Consider the following 15,060-nt stretch of genomic DNA (forward strand, 5'->3'; position numbering starts at 1 on the left):
TTATTAGATATTTCTTTACTTACATTTCAAATGTTATTCCCTTTCCCAGTTTCCTGTCCATTAGCCTCCATCTCCTCCACCCTCCCCCATATGGGTATTCCCCCCATACAGCCCCCTTACTGCCCCCATATTCCTTGGCAGGACCAAGGACTTCCCCTTCCACTAGTGTCCCAACAAGGCTATTCTCTGCTATATATGCAGTTGGAGCCCTGGGTCAGTCCATGTATAGACTTTTGGTAGTGCTTTAGTCCCTGGAAGCTCTGGTTGGTTGGCAATGTTGTTCTTAATGGGGTTGCAAGCTCCTTCAACTCTTTCAAAACTTCATCTATAATTCTTCCCCAAGGGAGTCCTGTTCTCAGTTCAGTGGTTTGCTGCTAGCATTGACCTCTGTATTGGACATGCTCTGGATGTGTCTCTCAGGAAAGACCTTTATCTGGTCCCTTTCAGCATGCATTTTTTAGCTTCATCATTCTTACCTAGTTTTGGTGGTTGTATATATATGGGCCACATGTGGGGCAGGCTCTGAATGGCCATTCCTTCAGTTGTTGCTCTAAAATTTGCTTCCATATCCCCTCCTATGAATATTTTTCCCCTTTTAAGAAGGAGTGGGAGCATCCACAGTTTGGTCATCCTTCCTCTTGCTTCCTGTGGTCTGCGTATTGCATCATAGGTAATTCAAACTTTCTGTCTGATATCCATTTATCAATGAGTGCATACCAAGTGTGTTTTTCTGTTATTGAGTTACCTCACTCAGTATGATATTTTCTAGTTCATTCCATTTGCCTGTGAATTTCATGAAGTCATTGTCTTTGATAGCTGAGTAGTACTATTAAAAAATGGGGTACAGAGCTAAACAAAACATTCTCAGCTCAGGATTATTGAATGGCCAAAAAGCACCTAAAGAAATGTTCAACATCCTTAGTCATCAGGGAAACGCAAATCAAAAAACCCTGAGATTCCACTTCACACCAGTCAGAATGTCTAAGATAAAAAAACTCAGATGCTGACGAGGATGTGGAGAAAGAGGAACACTCCTCCACTGTTGGTGGGATTGGAAACTGGTACAACCTGGAAATCAGTCTAGAGGTTCCTCAGAAAATTGGACATTATACTACCTGAGGACCCAGCTATATTTCTCCTGGGCATATACCTAAAAGATGCTCCAACATATAACAAAGACACATGGTCCACTATGTTCATAGCAGCCTTATTTATAATAGTCAGAAGCTGGAAAGAACCCAGATGCACTTCAAGAGAAAATGGATTTAAAAAAAATGTGGTACATTTACACAATGGAGTACTACTCAGCTATTTATTTATTTAATTTTATACTCCAGATTTTACTCCGCTCCTGGTCTACCCTCCACTCCTGAGTGTTCTGGTCCACCCCCCACTCCTGAGTGTCCTACATCCCATACCTCTTCACTCCTCCCCACACTACTCTCCATCTCCATAAGGATGTACCCACCCCACCCACCCCACCAGATCTCTCAACTCCCTGGGGCCTCCAGTCTCTTGAGGGTTAGGTGCATCTTCTCTGATTGAACCCAGAGCCAGGAGTCCTCTGCTGTATATGTGTTGGGGGGGTCTCATCTCAGTTGGTGCATGCTACCTGGTTGGTGATATAAGAGATCTCAGGGGTCCAGGTGTTTTTGTTTACTTGTTTCATCCTATGTTTGTGCCTTCATGTTCCTGTGGTTAAATCAAGTCTCAAAGACCAACTGTGTTTATGTATGCCTAAAATTCTGGTATTCAGGAAACTAAGGGAGGAAGATGCTCAGCTCTAGGTCATTTCTGGTGGTAAAGTTAGACCATATCAAAGAAGTCAAACATCTTACAAAAATCCAGTGCATGAACAATAAGCATTGGCTTGAATAACTATGACTTTCCTGAGAGGATTTACTGCCTTCATTCTGAGAAGCAGCTTCTGGTCTGGGGTGGGAAAACAGCTTTTAGTTGGTAACACTGCATTTTCCAGAAGGGAACTAGAGCTGTTTATGTAGGCATCTTACCTGCATGTTTGATGGTGGAATTTCTTCCCTTTTAGGAAGCACTTCTGTGTGTTTTCTGTACATTCACAGGCACATTTTCCAGGATTCAGGGGTTGATTTCTTGGACATGTTCTCTTGCAGACACACTGGCATGTGTTCTCATCAAATTCCCTGTTGGCTCCACATGAATTAAGGAAAAGTTTGTTTTTACAGACACACTGGCATGAGTCTCTATCTAGCTCTTTGTGGGGTCCACAGCTGGATGGTCGAAGCCCCCCCTTGCAGACACACTGGCAGGTGTCTTCATCCAACTCCTTGTTGGGTCCACAGACATCATGGAATCCATTGGATGAGTCTAGACAAAGAGAGGACACATTTACTAGACCTTACTTGGTTCAGGAATATGCTAATATGTGGATTCAAAAGACCTTTCTTTTTAGTTTTTCAGTAAAGAACTGTACACAAACACACCATGTCTCTTTATATAGAAGTTAAAAATAACAGTAAAAGGAAAATCACATATTCTACTTGGTATTCATTTCAAGGAGTGATGAATAGAACACTGTGAGAATTTAATGTCAAAATACATTACTTAAAATAGATCAGTTATATACTAAGTATTTTTTTTACTTACCATCCTCAACATTTGAATAAAAGATAAAATCCTGCTGAGCCAGGCATTGACACATGTAGTTATTCCACACGTAGTTTGCTGGACAAGTCTTGTTAGCTGCCTGACACCTTTTGGAGAGACAGATTAAATAGAAGCTAAATGACAGTGTAACTGACATACAGAATGGTCATTTCTTATTCATGTACACATTACAAATTAAAACATCCTTATGGTAAAGCTTTAAAATACATAAGAGTGTAGGAGATGAGCAATCGGTGTTTCCTCTCAAATGACCCCTACCTCAGCTGCAGCCAAGTTTTAATCCTGAAGTTTACCTCTGTAAACTTCATCTTCGACGAAATCCAAACTTACTGTTTTAAAGGGAAATATGCTTCTTTGTATAGTGACAGATTGTTTTAACCTACTGAAACATGTGATAATGCCTTTTATATTACTCTATAATTTCCTTTAACAAACAAAATACAAACTTCAGGCGACTCTAGTATGGTCATTTAAGAAAGTTGTTCTGCATGAATTTTAGTGGCTGTGCAAAATTTCGTAAGATGATGTGATTAGACTATTCCTTTTGATAACTAGGTGGCTTTCAACTTTTGCCTCTCAAATATTACTGCAACTATGGTGATGTCTGCAAACTAACACATTTACAGTCTTATATCTAAAGCACAGATCTCATAGGTCTAATATGTTTTGAACAGTGGATGATTTCCATTTTCCATTCCACCACGAAGATATCTAAGGGCCCCCATTTGCTGTGTTATGTTTTCATGGCCATCTTATTCCTTCTCTGCTTTTTACTTACCCTCCTTTTCTTCCTTCCTCTCTACATTTCATCTTCCTGATTTATAAAAAAAATGGACAAATTGTCTTCAGTCAGGAACTTAAACTACTCCTTGAAAGTTCCAATTGTCTTACTCTTAGCTAACAGGATCTCATTCATGACTACAACATTGGACACTTCAGTATGACTGACCTCACTAGGACATCTTATTTACTGTCTCTACACCTCGACTGATCTACTCTTCACATAGTCATTACTACTATCACTACTACTACTATCACTATTGTTCTTCCTCTTGTTGTTATTAATTAAAAAGTGATGTTTAAATTCTATCATTTGAGATTGCTCATTTCTGTGTCATTAGATTGTATACTTTTAGATCTTCTTAGGAGTCATATATAGATACATTCTGCAGACAGCTCCCCCAAACACTCTATCCAGGAGGCTTCTTGGATTTTAATATTTTATCTTACAGAGCATGCATTAACCTCTCCTACTTGACTTGTTAAGAGACATGGGTGTAGACATCAGAGGGAAATATTTACTTAGATATCACACATCATTCATTTCAAAGCAATATTGTAAACAACACTGTATGGTGGAAGAATGCTGAATCAATTCCAAATTGTTAAAATACAGAAATCATCTGTAGACACTCTAAAACGTACACTGAATACAAACAAATAGACCATGGACTTTGGACAATGCTAAGAAAATTTACATAGACACAGCTTCAATGTAATGAGACATTGTCTTTCCAAAACAACGTAAAAACTATTAGGAAACGACACAAAGGTGTTTGGGGTTTTCTTTTACAGAACGAGCAATTCTGAATTGTGTTTGCTTTAAAGCAGCCCCTCACTATGGAATGTAAGCTTGCCGTGAACTTGTGGTCCTAATGCTTCAGCCTCTCCAATGTTGGGGTCAAGGCACACAACTCTATGTCTATCTTGCGAATATGCATTTTATAACGATGTTATATTCAGGTAGGATATCAGCTCTGATGATTTCACAGCGTTTTCCTTTCCAACTTTCTACATCAGCACTAAGATCCAGTCTATTCATTCTTTTCCATATGGCAGTGAGTCTAAAATATCCCATATGCTTCAGCAAATGGCACATTTTTCCCTCTTCCCTTCTTGAAGTATTCCAAAGTTCAGGGCCCCTTCAGGTTGTTGAAAGAGTCTATTATAGGACATTTCTTGAATTTAGTTTGAGATTGACTTTTTCCCACAATATTTGCTATGTCATGCCAACTATAACCTCTACTAAAGCATACAAACACTACAGGTGATCAACTAAAAGCAACTCTGTGAAGAGAGCAGACAGGAAAGACTACACGCCTGAAAGCAGAAAACTCTGTTCCCATAACTGACTGAAAGAAAACAGGAAAATAGGTCTACAGCATTCCTGACACACAGGCCTGTAGGACAGTCTAAAGCCAAATTTACACAATATCTTCCTACAAATCCAGCACTACAAAGGATAATAAATGGTAAAGCTGAAAACAAGGAGGCAAGCTACACCCTAGAAAAAGCAAGAAACTAATCGTCTTGGCAACAAAACAAAGAGAAGAAGAGCACACAAACATAATCTCACATCCAAATATGAATATAACAAGAAGCAATAATCATTATTCCTTAATATCTCTCAACATCAATGGTCTCAACTCCCCAATAAAAAGACATAGATTAACAAACCGGATACGCAATGAGGACCCTGCATTCTGCTGCCTACAGGAAACACACCTCAGAGACAAAGACAACACTACCTCAGAGTGAAAGGCTGGAAAACAACTTTCCAAGCAAATAGTCTGAAGAAGCAAGCTGGAGTAGCCATTCTAATATAGAATAAAATCGATTTTCAACTAAAAGTCATCAAAAAAGATAAGGAAGGACACGTCATATTCATCAAAGGAAAAATCCACCAAGATGAACTCTCAATCCTAAATATCTATGCTCCAAATACAAGGGCACCTACATACATAAAAGAAACCTTACTAAAGCTCAAAGCACACATTGCACCTCACACAATAATAGTAGGAGTTTTCAACACCCCACTCTCATCAATGGACAGTTCATGGAAACAGGAATTAAACAGAGATGTAGACAGACTAAGAGAAGTCATGAACCAAATGGACTTAACAGATATTTATACAACATTCTATCCTAAACCAAAAGGATATACCTTCTTCTCACCAAGTCATGGTACTTTCTCCAAAATTGACTATATAATTGGTCATAAAACAGGCCTCAACAGATACAGAAAAATAGAAATAATCACATGCGTCCTATCGGACCACCACAGGCTAAAGCTGGACTTCAATAACAATAAGGGAAGAATGTGCAAATATACATGGAAGTTGAACAATGCTCTACTCAATGATAACCTGGTCAGGAAGAAATAATGAAAGAAATTAAAGACTTCTTAAATTTAATGAAAATGAAGGTACAGTATACCCAAATTTATGGGACACAATGAAAGCTGTGCTAAGAGGAAAAGTCATAGCTCTGACTGCCTGCAGATAGGAACAGGAGAGAGTATATATTAGCCGTTTGACAGCACACATGAAAGCTCTAGAAAAAAAGAAGCAAGTGCCCCCAGGAGGAGTAGAAGGCAGGAAATAAACCATCTCAGAGCTGAAATCCACCAAGTAGAAACAAAAAGGACCATACAAAGAATCAACAGAATCAAAAGTTGGTTCTGTGAGAAAATCAACAAGATAGATAAACCCTTAGCCAGATGAACAAGAGGACAGAGAGAGTGTGTCCAAATTAACAAAATCAGAAATGAAAAGGGAGACAAAACTACAGATTCAGAGGAAATCCAAAAAATCATCAGATCCTACTACAAAAGCCTACATGCAACAAAACTTGAAAATCTGCAGGAAATGGACAATTTCCTAGACAGATACAAGGTATCAAAGTTAAATCAGGAACAGATAAACCAGTTAAACAAACCCATAACTCCTACGGAAATAGAAGCAGTCATTAAAGGTCTCCCAATTAAAAAGAGCCCCCGTCCAGATGGGTTCAGTGCAGAATTCTATCAGACCTTCATAGAAGACCTCTTACCAATACTATCCAAACTATTCCACAAAATTGAAACAGATGGAGCACTACCGAATTCCTTCTATGAAGCCACAATTACTCTTATACCTAAACCACACAAAGACCCAACAAAGAAAGAGAACTTCAGACCAATTTCCCTTATGAATATCGACACAGAAATACTCAATAAAATTTTGGCAAGCTGAATCCAAGAGCACATCAAAACTATCATCCACCATGATCAAGTAGGCTTCATCCCAGGCATGCAGGGATGGTTTAATATACAGAAAAACATCAACGTAATCCATTATGTAAAAAAACTGATAGAACAAAACAACTTGATCATTTCATTAGATGCTGAGAAAGCATTTGACAAAATTCAACACCACTTCCTGATAAAAGTCCTAGAAAGAATAGAAATTCAAGGCCCGTACCTAAACATAGTAAAAGCCATATACAGCAAACCAGTAGCTAACATTAAACTAAATGGAGAGAAACTTGAAGCAATCCCACTAAAATCAGGGACTAGACAAGGCTGCCCACTCCCTCCCTACGTATTCAATATAGTTCTTGAAGTTCTAGCCAGAGCAATCAGACAACAAATGGAGATCAAGTTGATACAGATTGGAAAAGAAAAAGTCAAAATATCACTATTTGCAGATGATATGATAGCATATTTAAGTGATCCCAAAAGTTCCACCAGAGAACTACTAAAGCCGATAAACAACTTCAGCAAAGTGGCTGGGTATAAAATTAACTCAAATAAATCAGTAGCCTTCCTCTACACAAAAGAGAAACAAGGCGAGAAAGAAATTAGGGAAACGACACCCTTAATAATAGTCCCAAATAATATAAAATACAATAATAAAATAATATAAAATACGAAGCAAGTAAAAGATCTGTATGATAAGAACTTCAAGCCTCTGAAGAAAGAAATTGAAGAAGACCGCAGAAGATGGAAAGATCTCCCATGCTAATGGATTAACAGGACTAACATAGTAAAAATGGCCGTTTTACCAAAAGCGACCTACAGATTCAATGCAATCCCCATCAAAATACCACCCCAATTCTTCAGAGAGTTAGACAGAACAATTTGTAAATTCATCTGGAATAACAAAAAACTCAGGATAGCTAAAACTATCCTCAGCAATAAAAGGACTTCTGGGAGAATCAGTATCCCTGATCTCAAGCAGTATTACAGAACAATAGTGATAAAAACTGCATGGTATTGGTACAGACACAGACAGATAGACTAGAGGAATAGAATTGAAGACCCAGAAATGAACCCACACATCTATGGTCACTTGATTTTTGACCAAGGAGCCAAAACTATCCAATGGAAAAAAGATAGCGTTTTCAACAAATGGTGCTGGTTCAACTGGAGGTCAGCATGTAGAAGAATGCAGATCGATTGATCCATGCTTATCACACTGTACAAAGCTTAAGTCCATGTGGATCAAGGACCTCCACAACAAACCAGATACACTCAAACTAATAGAAGAAAAAGTGGGGAAGCATCTCAAACACATAGGGATTGGGGAAAATTTACTGAACAAAACACCAATGGCTTACGCTCTAAAATTAAGAATCGATAAATGGGATCTCATAAAACTGCAAAGCCTCTGTAAGGCGAAGGACAGTGTTGTTAGGACAAAATGGAAACCAATGGATTGGGAAAAGATCTTTACCAATCCTACAACAGATAGAGTGCTTATATCCAAAATATACAAAGAACTCAAGAAGTTATACCGCAGGCAGACAAATAACCCTATTAAAAAATGGGGTTCAGAGCTAAACAAAGAATTCACAGCTGAGGAATGCCGAATGGCCGAGAAACACCCAAAGAAATGTTCAACATCTTTAGTTAAGGGAAATGCAAATCAAAAGAACCCTGATATTTCACCTCACACCATTCAGAATGGCTTAGATCAAAAACTCAGGTGACAGCAAATGCTGGCTAGGATGTGGAGAAAGAGGAACACTCCTCCATTGTTGGTGGGTTTGCAGACTGGTACAACCATTCTGGAAATCAGCCTGGAGGCTCCTCAGAAAATTTGACATTGAACTACCTGAGGACCCAGCTATACCTCTCTTGGGCATATACCCAAAAGATGCCCCAACATAGAACAAAAACATGTGCTCCACTATATTCATAGTAGCCTTAATTATAAGCGCCAGAAGCTGAAAAGAACCCAGATGCCCTTCAACAGAGGAATGGATACAGAAAATGTGGTACATCTACACAATGGAATATTACTCAGCTATCAAAATCAATGACTTTCTGAAATTCATAGGCAAATGGATGGAACTGGAAAATATCATCCTGAGTGAAGTAACCCAATTACAGAAAACCACACATGGTATGCACTCATTGATAAGTGGCTATTAGCCCAAATGCTTGAATTACCCTAGATGCACAGAACACATGAAACTCAAGAAGGATGACCAAAATGTGAATACTTCACTCCTTCTTTAAAAGGGAAACAAGAATACCCTTGGCAGGGAATAGGGAGGCAAAGTTTAGAACAGAGGCAGAAGGAACACTCATTCAGAGCCTGCCCCACATGTGGCCCATTCATATACAGCCACCAAACTAGGTAAGATGGATGAAGCAAAGAAGTGCAGGCTGGCCGGAACCGGATGTAGATCTCTCCTGAGAGACACAGCCAGAATACAGCAAATATATACGTGAATGCCAGCAGCAAATCACTGAACTTAGATTTCCACTCAACCCCCGTTGAAGGAATCAGAGAAGGGACTGAAAGAGCTTGAAAGGGCTAGAGACCCCATATGAACAACAATGCCAACCAACCAGAGCTTCCAGGCACTAAGCCACTACCAAAAGACTGACCCTGCGATCCAACCTCATAGGTAGCAATGAATAATCTAGTAAGAGCACCAGTGGAAGGGCAAGCCCTTGGCCCTGCCAAGACTGAACACCCAGTGAATGTGATTGTTGCGGGGGGAGTGTGGTAATGGGGGGAGGGTGGGGAGGGAAATCCCATATAAAAGGGGAGGGGGAGGAGTTAGGGGAATGTTGGCCTGGAAACTGGGAAGGGGAATAACAATTGAAATGTAAATAAGATATAAAGATAATAAAAAGAAAGCAGTTAATTTGTTGACATGACTACTAACCTTTACTTTTATCAAAATATTATATATTGGAAATGCTAAACTTAAATAAAATTAAAACAAAAACTGTAGAGGTACTAAAAAATAATAATATATGCAACTATGTGTTCTCAGCAGTAAAACTTGCTATATGATCATGAAACTCTTCAAGTATCTTAGATGCTATCAAAATAGTTTTGTTTTTGTACAGATAGCATAATTTATGACAATTCATCTAAAATAACCTAACCTTGGAGACTAACTACAATTTGCTGTATTTTTTTTCATTTAGAATAAAATTACACATGCTTACCATATATATTTTCAGGAACAAATACATATTCTTAAGCATAATAAGCATATATTTGTAGGCAAAAAGAAGATCACTAATACCAAAATCAACAAAAGATAGCTAATGCTTTTTCAGTCTGTTTTTTTGACCTCATACTAACAATTTCCAGTAAAACATGTGGCTTCCAACACTTTATATAAATAGCCGCTTGCTTTATCCTGTGTATGTTAGATACCTTTTGCTTTTAGTCTTTAATTTGTAACCTATTTACTTATGTGACAATGAGTTAAGACTATGAGAAATGTGTGTTCATTAAAGTTCATTCCGGTCCATATCCCCAGTGTGCTATTAATTTTCTTAGTATCTTTGTTTATATGTTTCAGTATTCCATTTGAAAAACAACAAAAGTCAAAAATCAACAGCAGGTCATGTTCAAACCTTCTTTGTTCACTTAGGATTTCCAGAAACATGCCATACTACCCCACATTTTCAGTTAATCCTAAGGGAAAATCTCTCTTCAACCTCTTGAAAGTGATGTTGGCCATAAGTCACAGATATTCAGATACTTGGTCTCCATTTAGTAGATGTTTTGAGGAGGTTAGGGGGAGGGTGTAATCTGCTAGACTAAATGTCACTTGGGAGACAGATACTGAAGTTTCAAAAGAATGATTCATTTTTTATAGGTATTCTACTTCCTGAATATGGATCAATCTCTCAGCTACTGCTCTAGTCCCATGCCTGCCCTCCTATTCCCAGGATCCCCTCCATTATGGTAATGCGCTATTATCCCTCTGGTACCATATGCTCTCAAATAAAATCTTTCTTTGGTAAGTTGTCTTGGTTATCGTATTTATCACAACAATAGAAAAGCAATCTAGTTGTTATTTTATATTATAGTTTAATCATGAATATATATTGCTCATGAAAAGGTTAGATAGTATTTATCAATTTTCTAAACCAGTATCATTAACTTTGTATGTATATTCTATCCAAAATTTATCCAAAAATGCCTTGACTATTCTTCAAAATGTGGTAATTATCCTTCGAAATGTTGGTTATAGGTGGACATATATGTAGTTGATATCTTTACACAGGAAGGCAGGTACAAGATAGAACAAGGCCTGTCATTAGATGAGAAGGAAAGATGGATGGGAACAAAGTTTTAGAAAGAGGAGGAGGAGCCAGAGTGAGAAGGAGTTGGGAGAACATGGTGTCAGATGTTAAGATTCTTCTCTGTGCATACATATAGGTTGTTACGAATATTATTAAGGGGTGGGTGTGTACAGAATTTTGTGTTGTCTAGATGGGCAAATTATATCTTATCAATTGGATCAGAGGTTATTGTGTGGTGTGTTCTTTCATGTGGTGACTTAATTGAGTTCAAGAGAGTGTGTGGTGTCAGGATACACTAGCGCGCCCCAGAATTGGGATGTGTATGCCTGGCTTGGTAACAACCTGCCAAGGGATCTGTGAGTGAAGTCAACATGACAAGGTGCCACACTGGAGGACGGCATAGGTCAGAGAGTACCATGGGTGCCAGTGTGGAGCTGCGGAAATAAAGATACCCCTCAGTGCCATGAGGCCCTAGTGTGGGATAAAATGTTCAGGTGTTTTATTTTAATATTTACCATAACACGCATACTGTTATGTTGAGAATAGAAAACATTTCTTTTTCATTTTTGCATTACAAAATTTATCCTAATTTGCCTCATGCAGTGTTCTTGGTTGGTTACAGGTCATACGTCGGATACAAAGTCAATTAAAGAGTCAAAATCCATATTTGAAGCCCAGCATGGTGGCACATGACATAATTTCCAGCATCTGAGATTTTCAGGCAGATGGTTCAGGAGTTCAAAGCTCATTTCCCTTGCTTATGTAATAAGTTTTGGCTATATGAAAAAGCTTTTCAATCAAATCAAATCAAATGAAAACCAAATCCATACATTTCCTAATATAATTATAGATGCCATGCAATAACATAGCCTATCAGTGAATTTAGTAAAGATAGATTTCTACAGCTTCCTTTCAGTTACACACACACACACACACACACACACACACACACACACACACTCACACATTAATGTGCAAACACAAAATCTCAGACACAGGTCCCCTCTTCCAATTGTAGTCTGCATATATTTGGCTGGTTATCTTTTTATGTGCAGTCAAAACATTTGACACAACAATGATCTAAGCTGTTTAAATTTCAGAGTGATGGCAATCCTCTCATTTTCTAGCTCCTGCCAGTGGAGAATGAAGAACTTCCCTTTAGGAGAACTTGGTAAGCTTTGGGCTTATATTTAAGGAGGTAGGCAGATCTCTATCTTCAGTAAGAAGGAAAATAAAACAATTTTCTGCATTTTATACAGTCAGAAAAAAATCCTTTGCTTCTTTATGTCACCGTATTTTCAAAAATATAAATTTAAATATATGAACTTCATGTACAGAAATGATTGCAGGAATTTATTTGGGAGAAAAAGAGTTCACATAATCTGCTTGGTGACACCTTTTTCCTCTTTCATTGTATTTGTGTTGAACAAAAATATATTTCGGAAACACTTTCAAACACACCTGCAACAGTGTTGAAAACACAAACATTACAGCAGTTACTAATGGTTCACTTAAAGGGAAATAAATACTTTTGAATTTTAATAGACGTAATACACAATTTAAATTTTGAAAATAAAAGAATTTTCACACAAATAAGAAAAAATTACTCACCATAAGACATATTTTAATATTGAAATCTGAAATTATGCTAGATATTATTGAAATAAGAAATCAATATTCGGAGAGAGCTCACGGCCCAGAAAGGTGGGCACTCCTGAGACTGTAGAGCGGGAGAGACCACCAATACTGCCCACCCCTGCCCACATCCCTGGCCCAAGAGGAAACTGTATACGGCCTCTGGAAACCAGAAAATAGGGGCACTGGAGTGACAGGTCCCCCTCAGTACAGACACTGCCCGGACCTGAAGGGAATCAGTTAACAGTTCTCTGCAACCAAATCCCATGTAAGGGAGAGCTAAACCTTCAGAAGGGCAGACATGTCTGGGAAGCCAGAAGAGATTACACTCTGCCCACATTTCTGACTCCAGAGGAAAACACCTAATTCCATCTGGGACTTTGGTGCACGGGAGCTCCCGGAAAAGGCGGCCCAGGCACTCCTGGTTGCTGCCCTCACTAAGATCTCAAAAGCAGCCCGCCACAAGAAACTTGAGCCACGGGACCACAGGTAAAATCAACATTTCTGTTCCAAGCAACATGCCTGGTGGACTCAGGACACAGGTCCACGGGAACAGCTGAAGACCAGTAGACAGGAAAGAAAACACGCCCGAAAGCATAACACTGTTCCCATAACTGGCTGAAAGAAAACAGGAAAACAGGTCTACAGCACTCCTGACACACAGGCCTATAGGACCGTCTAGCCACTGTCAAAAATAGCAGAACAAGATAATACCAGAGACAACCTGATGCCAGAGGCAAGCATAGGAACCCAAGCAACAGAAAGCAAGACTACATGGCATCATCGGAGCCCAATTCTCCCAACAAAGCGACACTGAATATCGAAACACACCAGAAAAGCAAGATCTAGATTTAAAATCATATTTGATCATGATGCTGGAGGACTTCAAGAAAGACATGAGGTACACCCTTACAGAAACACAGGAAAACATAAATAAACAAGTAGAAGTCTATAGAGAGGAATCACAAAAATCCCTGAAAGAATTCCAGGAAAACACAAACAAACAGGTGAAGGAATTAAAAATGGAAATAGAAGCAATAAAGAAAGGACACAAAGAAACAACCCTGGATATAGAAAACCAAAGGAAGAGACAAGGAGCCATAGATACAATCATCACCAACAGAATAGAAGAGATAGAAGAGAGAATCTCAGGAGCAGAAGATTCCATAGAAATCATAAATACAACTGCCAAAGATAATGTAAAACAGAAAAAAGCTACTGGTCCAAAACATACAGGAAATCCAGGACACAATGAGAAGATCAAACCTAAGGATAATAGGTATAGAAGAGAGTAAAGACTCCCAGCTCAAAGGACCAGTAAGTATTTTCAACAAAATAATAGAAGAAAACTTCCCTAACCTAAAGAAAAAGATGCCCATAAACATACAAGAAGCCTACAGAACTCCAAATAGATTGGACCAGAAAAGAAACTCCTCCCATCACATAAGAGTCAGAACAGCAAATGCACAAAATAAAGAAAGAATATTAAAAGCAGTAAAGGAAAAAGGTCAAGTAACATATAAAGGCAGAACTACCAGAATCACACCAGACTTCTCACCAGAGACTGTGAAAGCCAGAAGATCCTGGACAGATGCCATACAGACCCTAAGAGAACACAAATGCCAGCCCAGGATACTGTATCCTGCAAAACTCTCAATTAACATACATGGAGAAACCAAGATATTCCATGACAAAACCAAATTTACACAATATCTTTCTACAAATCCAGCACTACAAAGGATAATAAATGGTAAAGCCCAACATAAGGAGGCAAGTTACATCCTAGAAAAAGCAAGAAACTAATCATCTTGGCAACAAAGCAAAGGGAAGAAAGCATACAAACATAATCTCACATCCAAATATGAATATAACAGGAAGCAATAATCACTATTCCTTAATATCTCTCAACATCAATGGTCTCAACTCCCCAATAAAAAGACATAGATTAACAAACCGGATACGCAACGAGGACCCTGCATTCTGCTGCCTACAGGAAACACACCTCAGAGACAAAAACACACACTACCTCAGAGTGAAAGGCTGGAAAACAACTTTCCAAGCAAATGGTCTGAAGAAGCAAGCTGGAGTAGCCATTCTAATATAGAATAAAATCGATTTTCAACTAAAAGTCATCAAAAAAGATAAGGAAGGACACATCATATTCATCAAAGGAAAAATCCACCAAGATGAACTCTCAATCCTAAATATCTATGCTCCAAAAACAAGGGCACCTACATACATAAAAGAAACCTTACTAAAGCTCAAAGCACACATTGCACCTCATACAATAATAGTAGGAGATTTCAACACCCCACTTTCATCAATGGACAGATCATGGAAACAGGAATTAAACAGAAATATAGACAGATTAAGAGAAGTCATGAACCAAATGGACTTAACAGATATTTATAGAACATTCTATCCTAAAGCAAAAGGATATACCTTCTTTTCACCTC

General features: G+C 38.4%; 2 protein-coding genes across 1 annotated transcript in view; one reads left to right on the plus strand and one right to left on the minus strand.

Moving 5' to 3' along the window:
- Positions 1-15,060, plus strand: part of Erich1 (glutamate-rich 1) — a gene marked incomplete at its 5' end in the record, with an annotated part of 52,793,804 nt that overhangs the window by 14,899,057 nt on the left and 37,879,687 nt on the right.
- The window catches only part of Vegfc (vascular endothelial growth factor C), a 115,593-nt gene that overhangs the window by 5,168 nt on the left and 95,365 nt on the right, over positions 1-15,060 (minus strand). The window contains exons 5-6 of the mRNA NM_053653.2: positions 2,626-2,732; positions 2,013-2,346 (exon numbers count right to left, since the gene is read on the minus strand). Coding sequence (NP_446105.1) covers positions 2,013-2,346; positions 2,626-2,732 — 441 coding nt within the window. The remainder of the gene's footprint in view (positions 1-2,012; positions 2,347-2,625; positions 2,733-15,060) is intronic.

This window comes from Rattus norvegicus, chromosome 16, assembly GCF_021556685.1.
Source record: "Rattus norvegicus strain SHRSP/BbbUtx chromosome 16, alternate assembly SHRSP_T2T, whole genome shotgun sequence".
Taxonomy (NCBI): domain Eukaryota; kingdom Metazoa; phylum Chordata; class Mammalia; order Rodentia; family Muridae; genus Rattus; species Rattus norvegicus.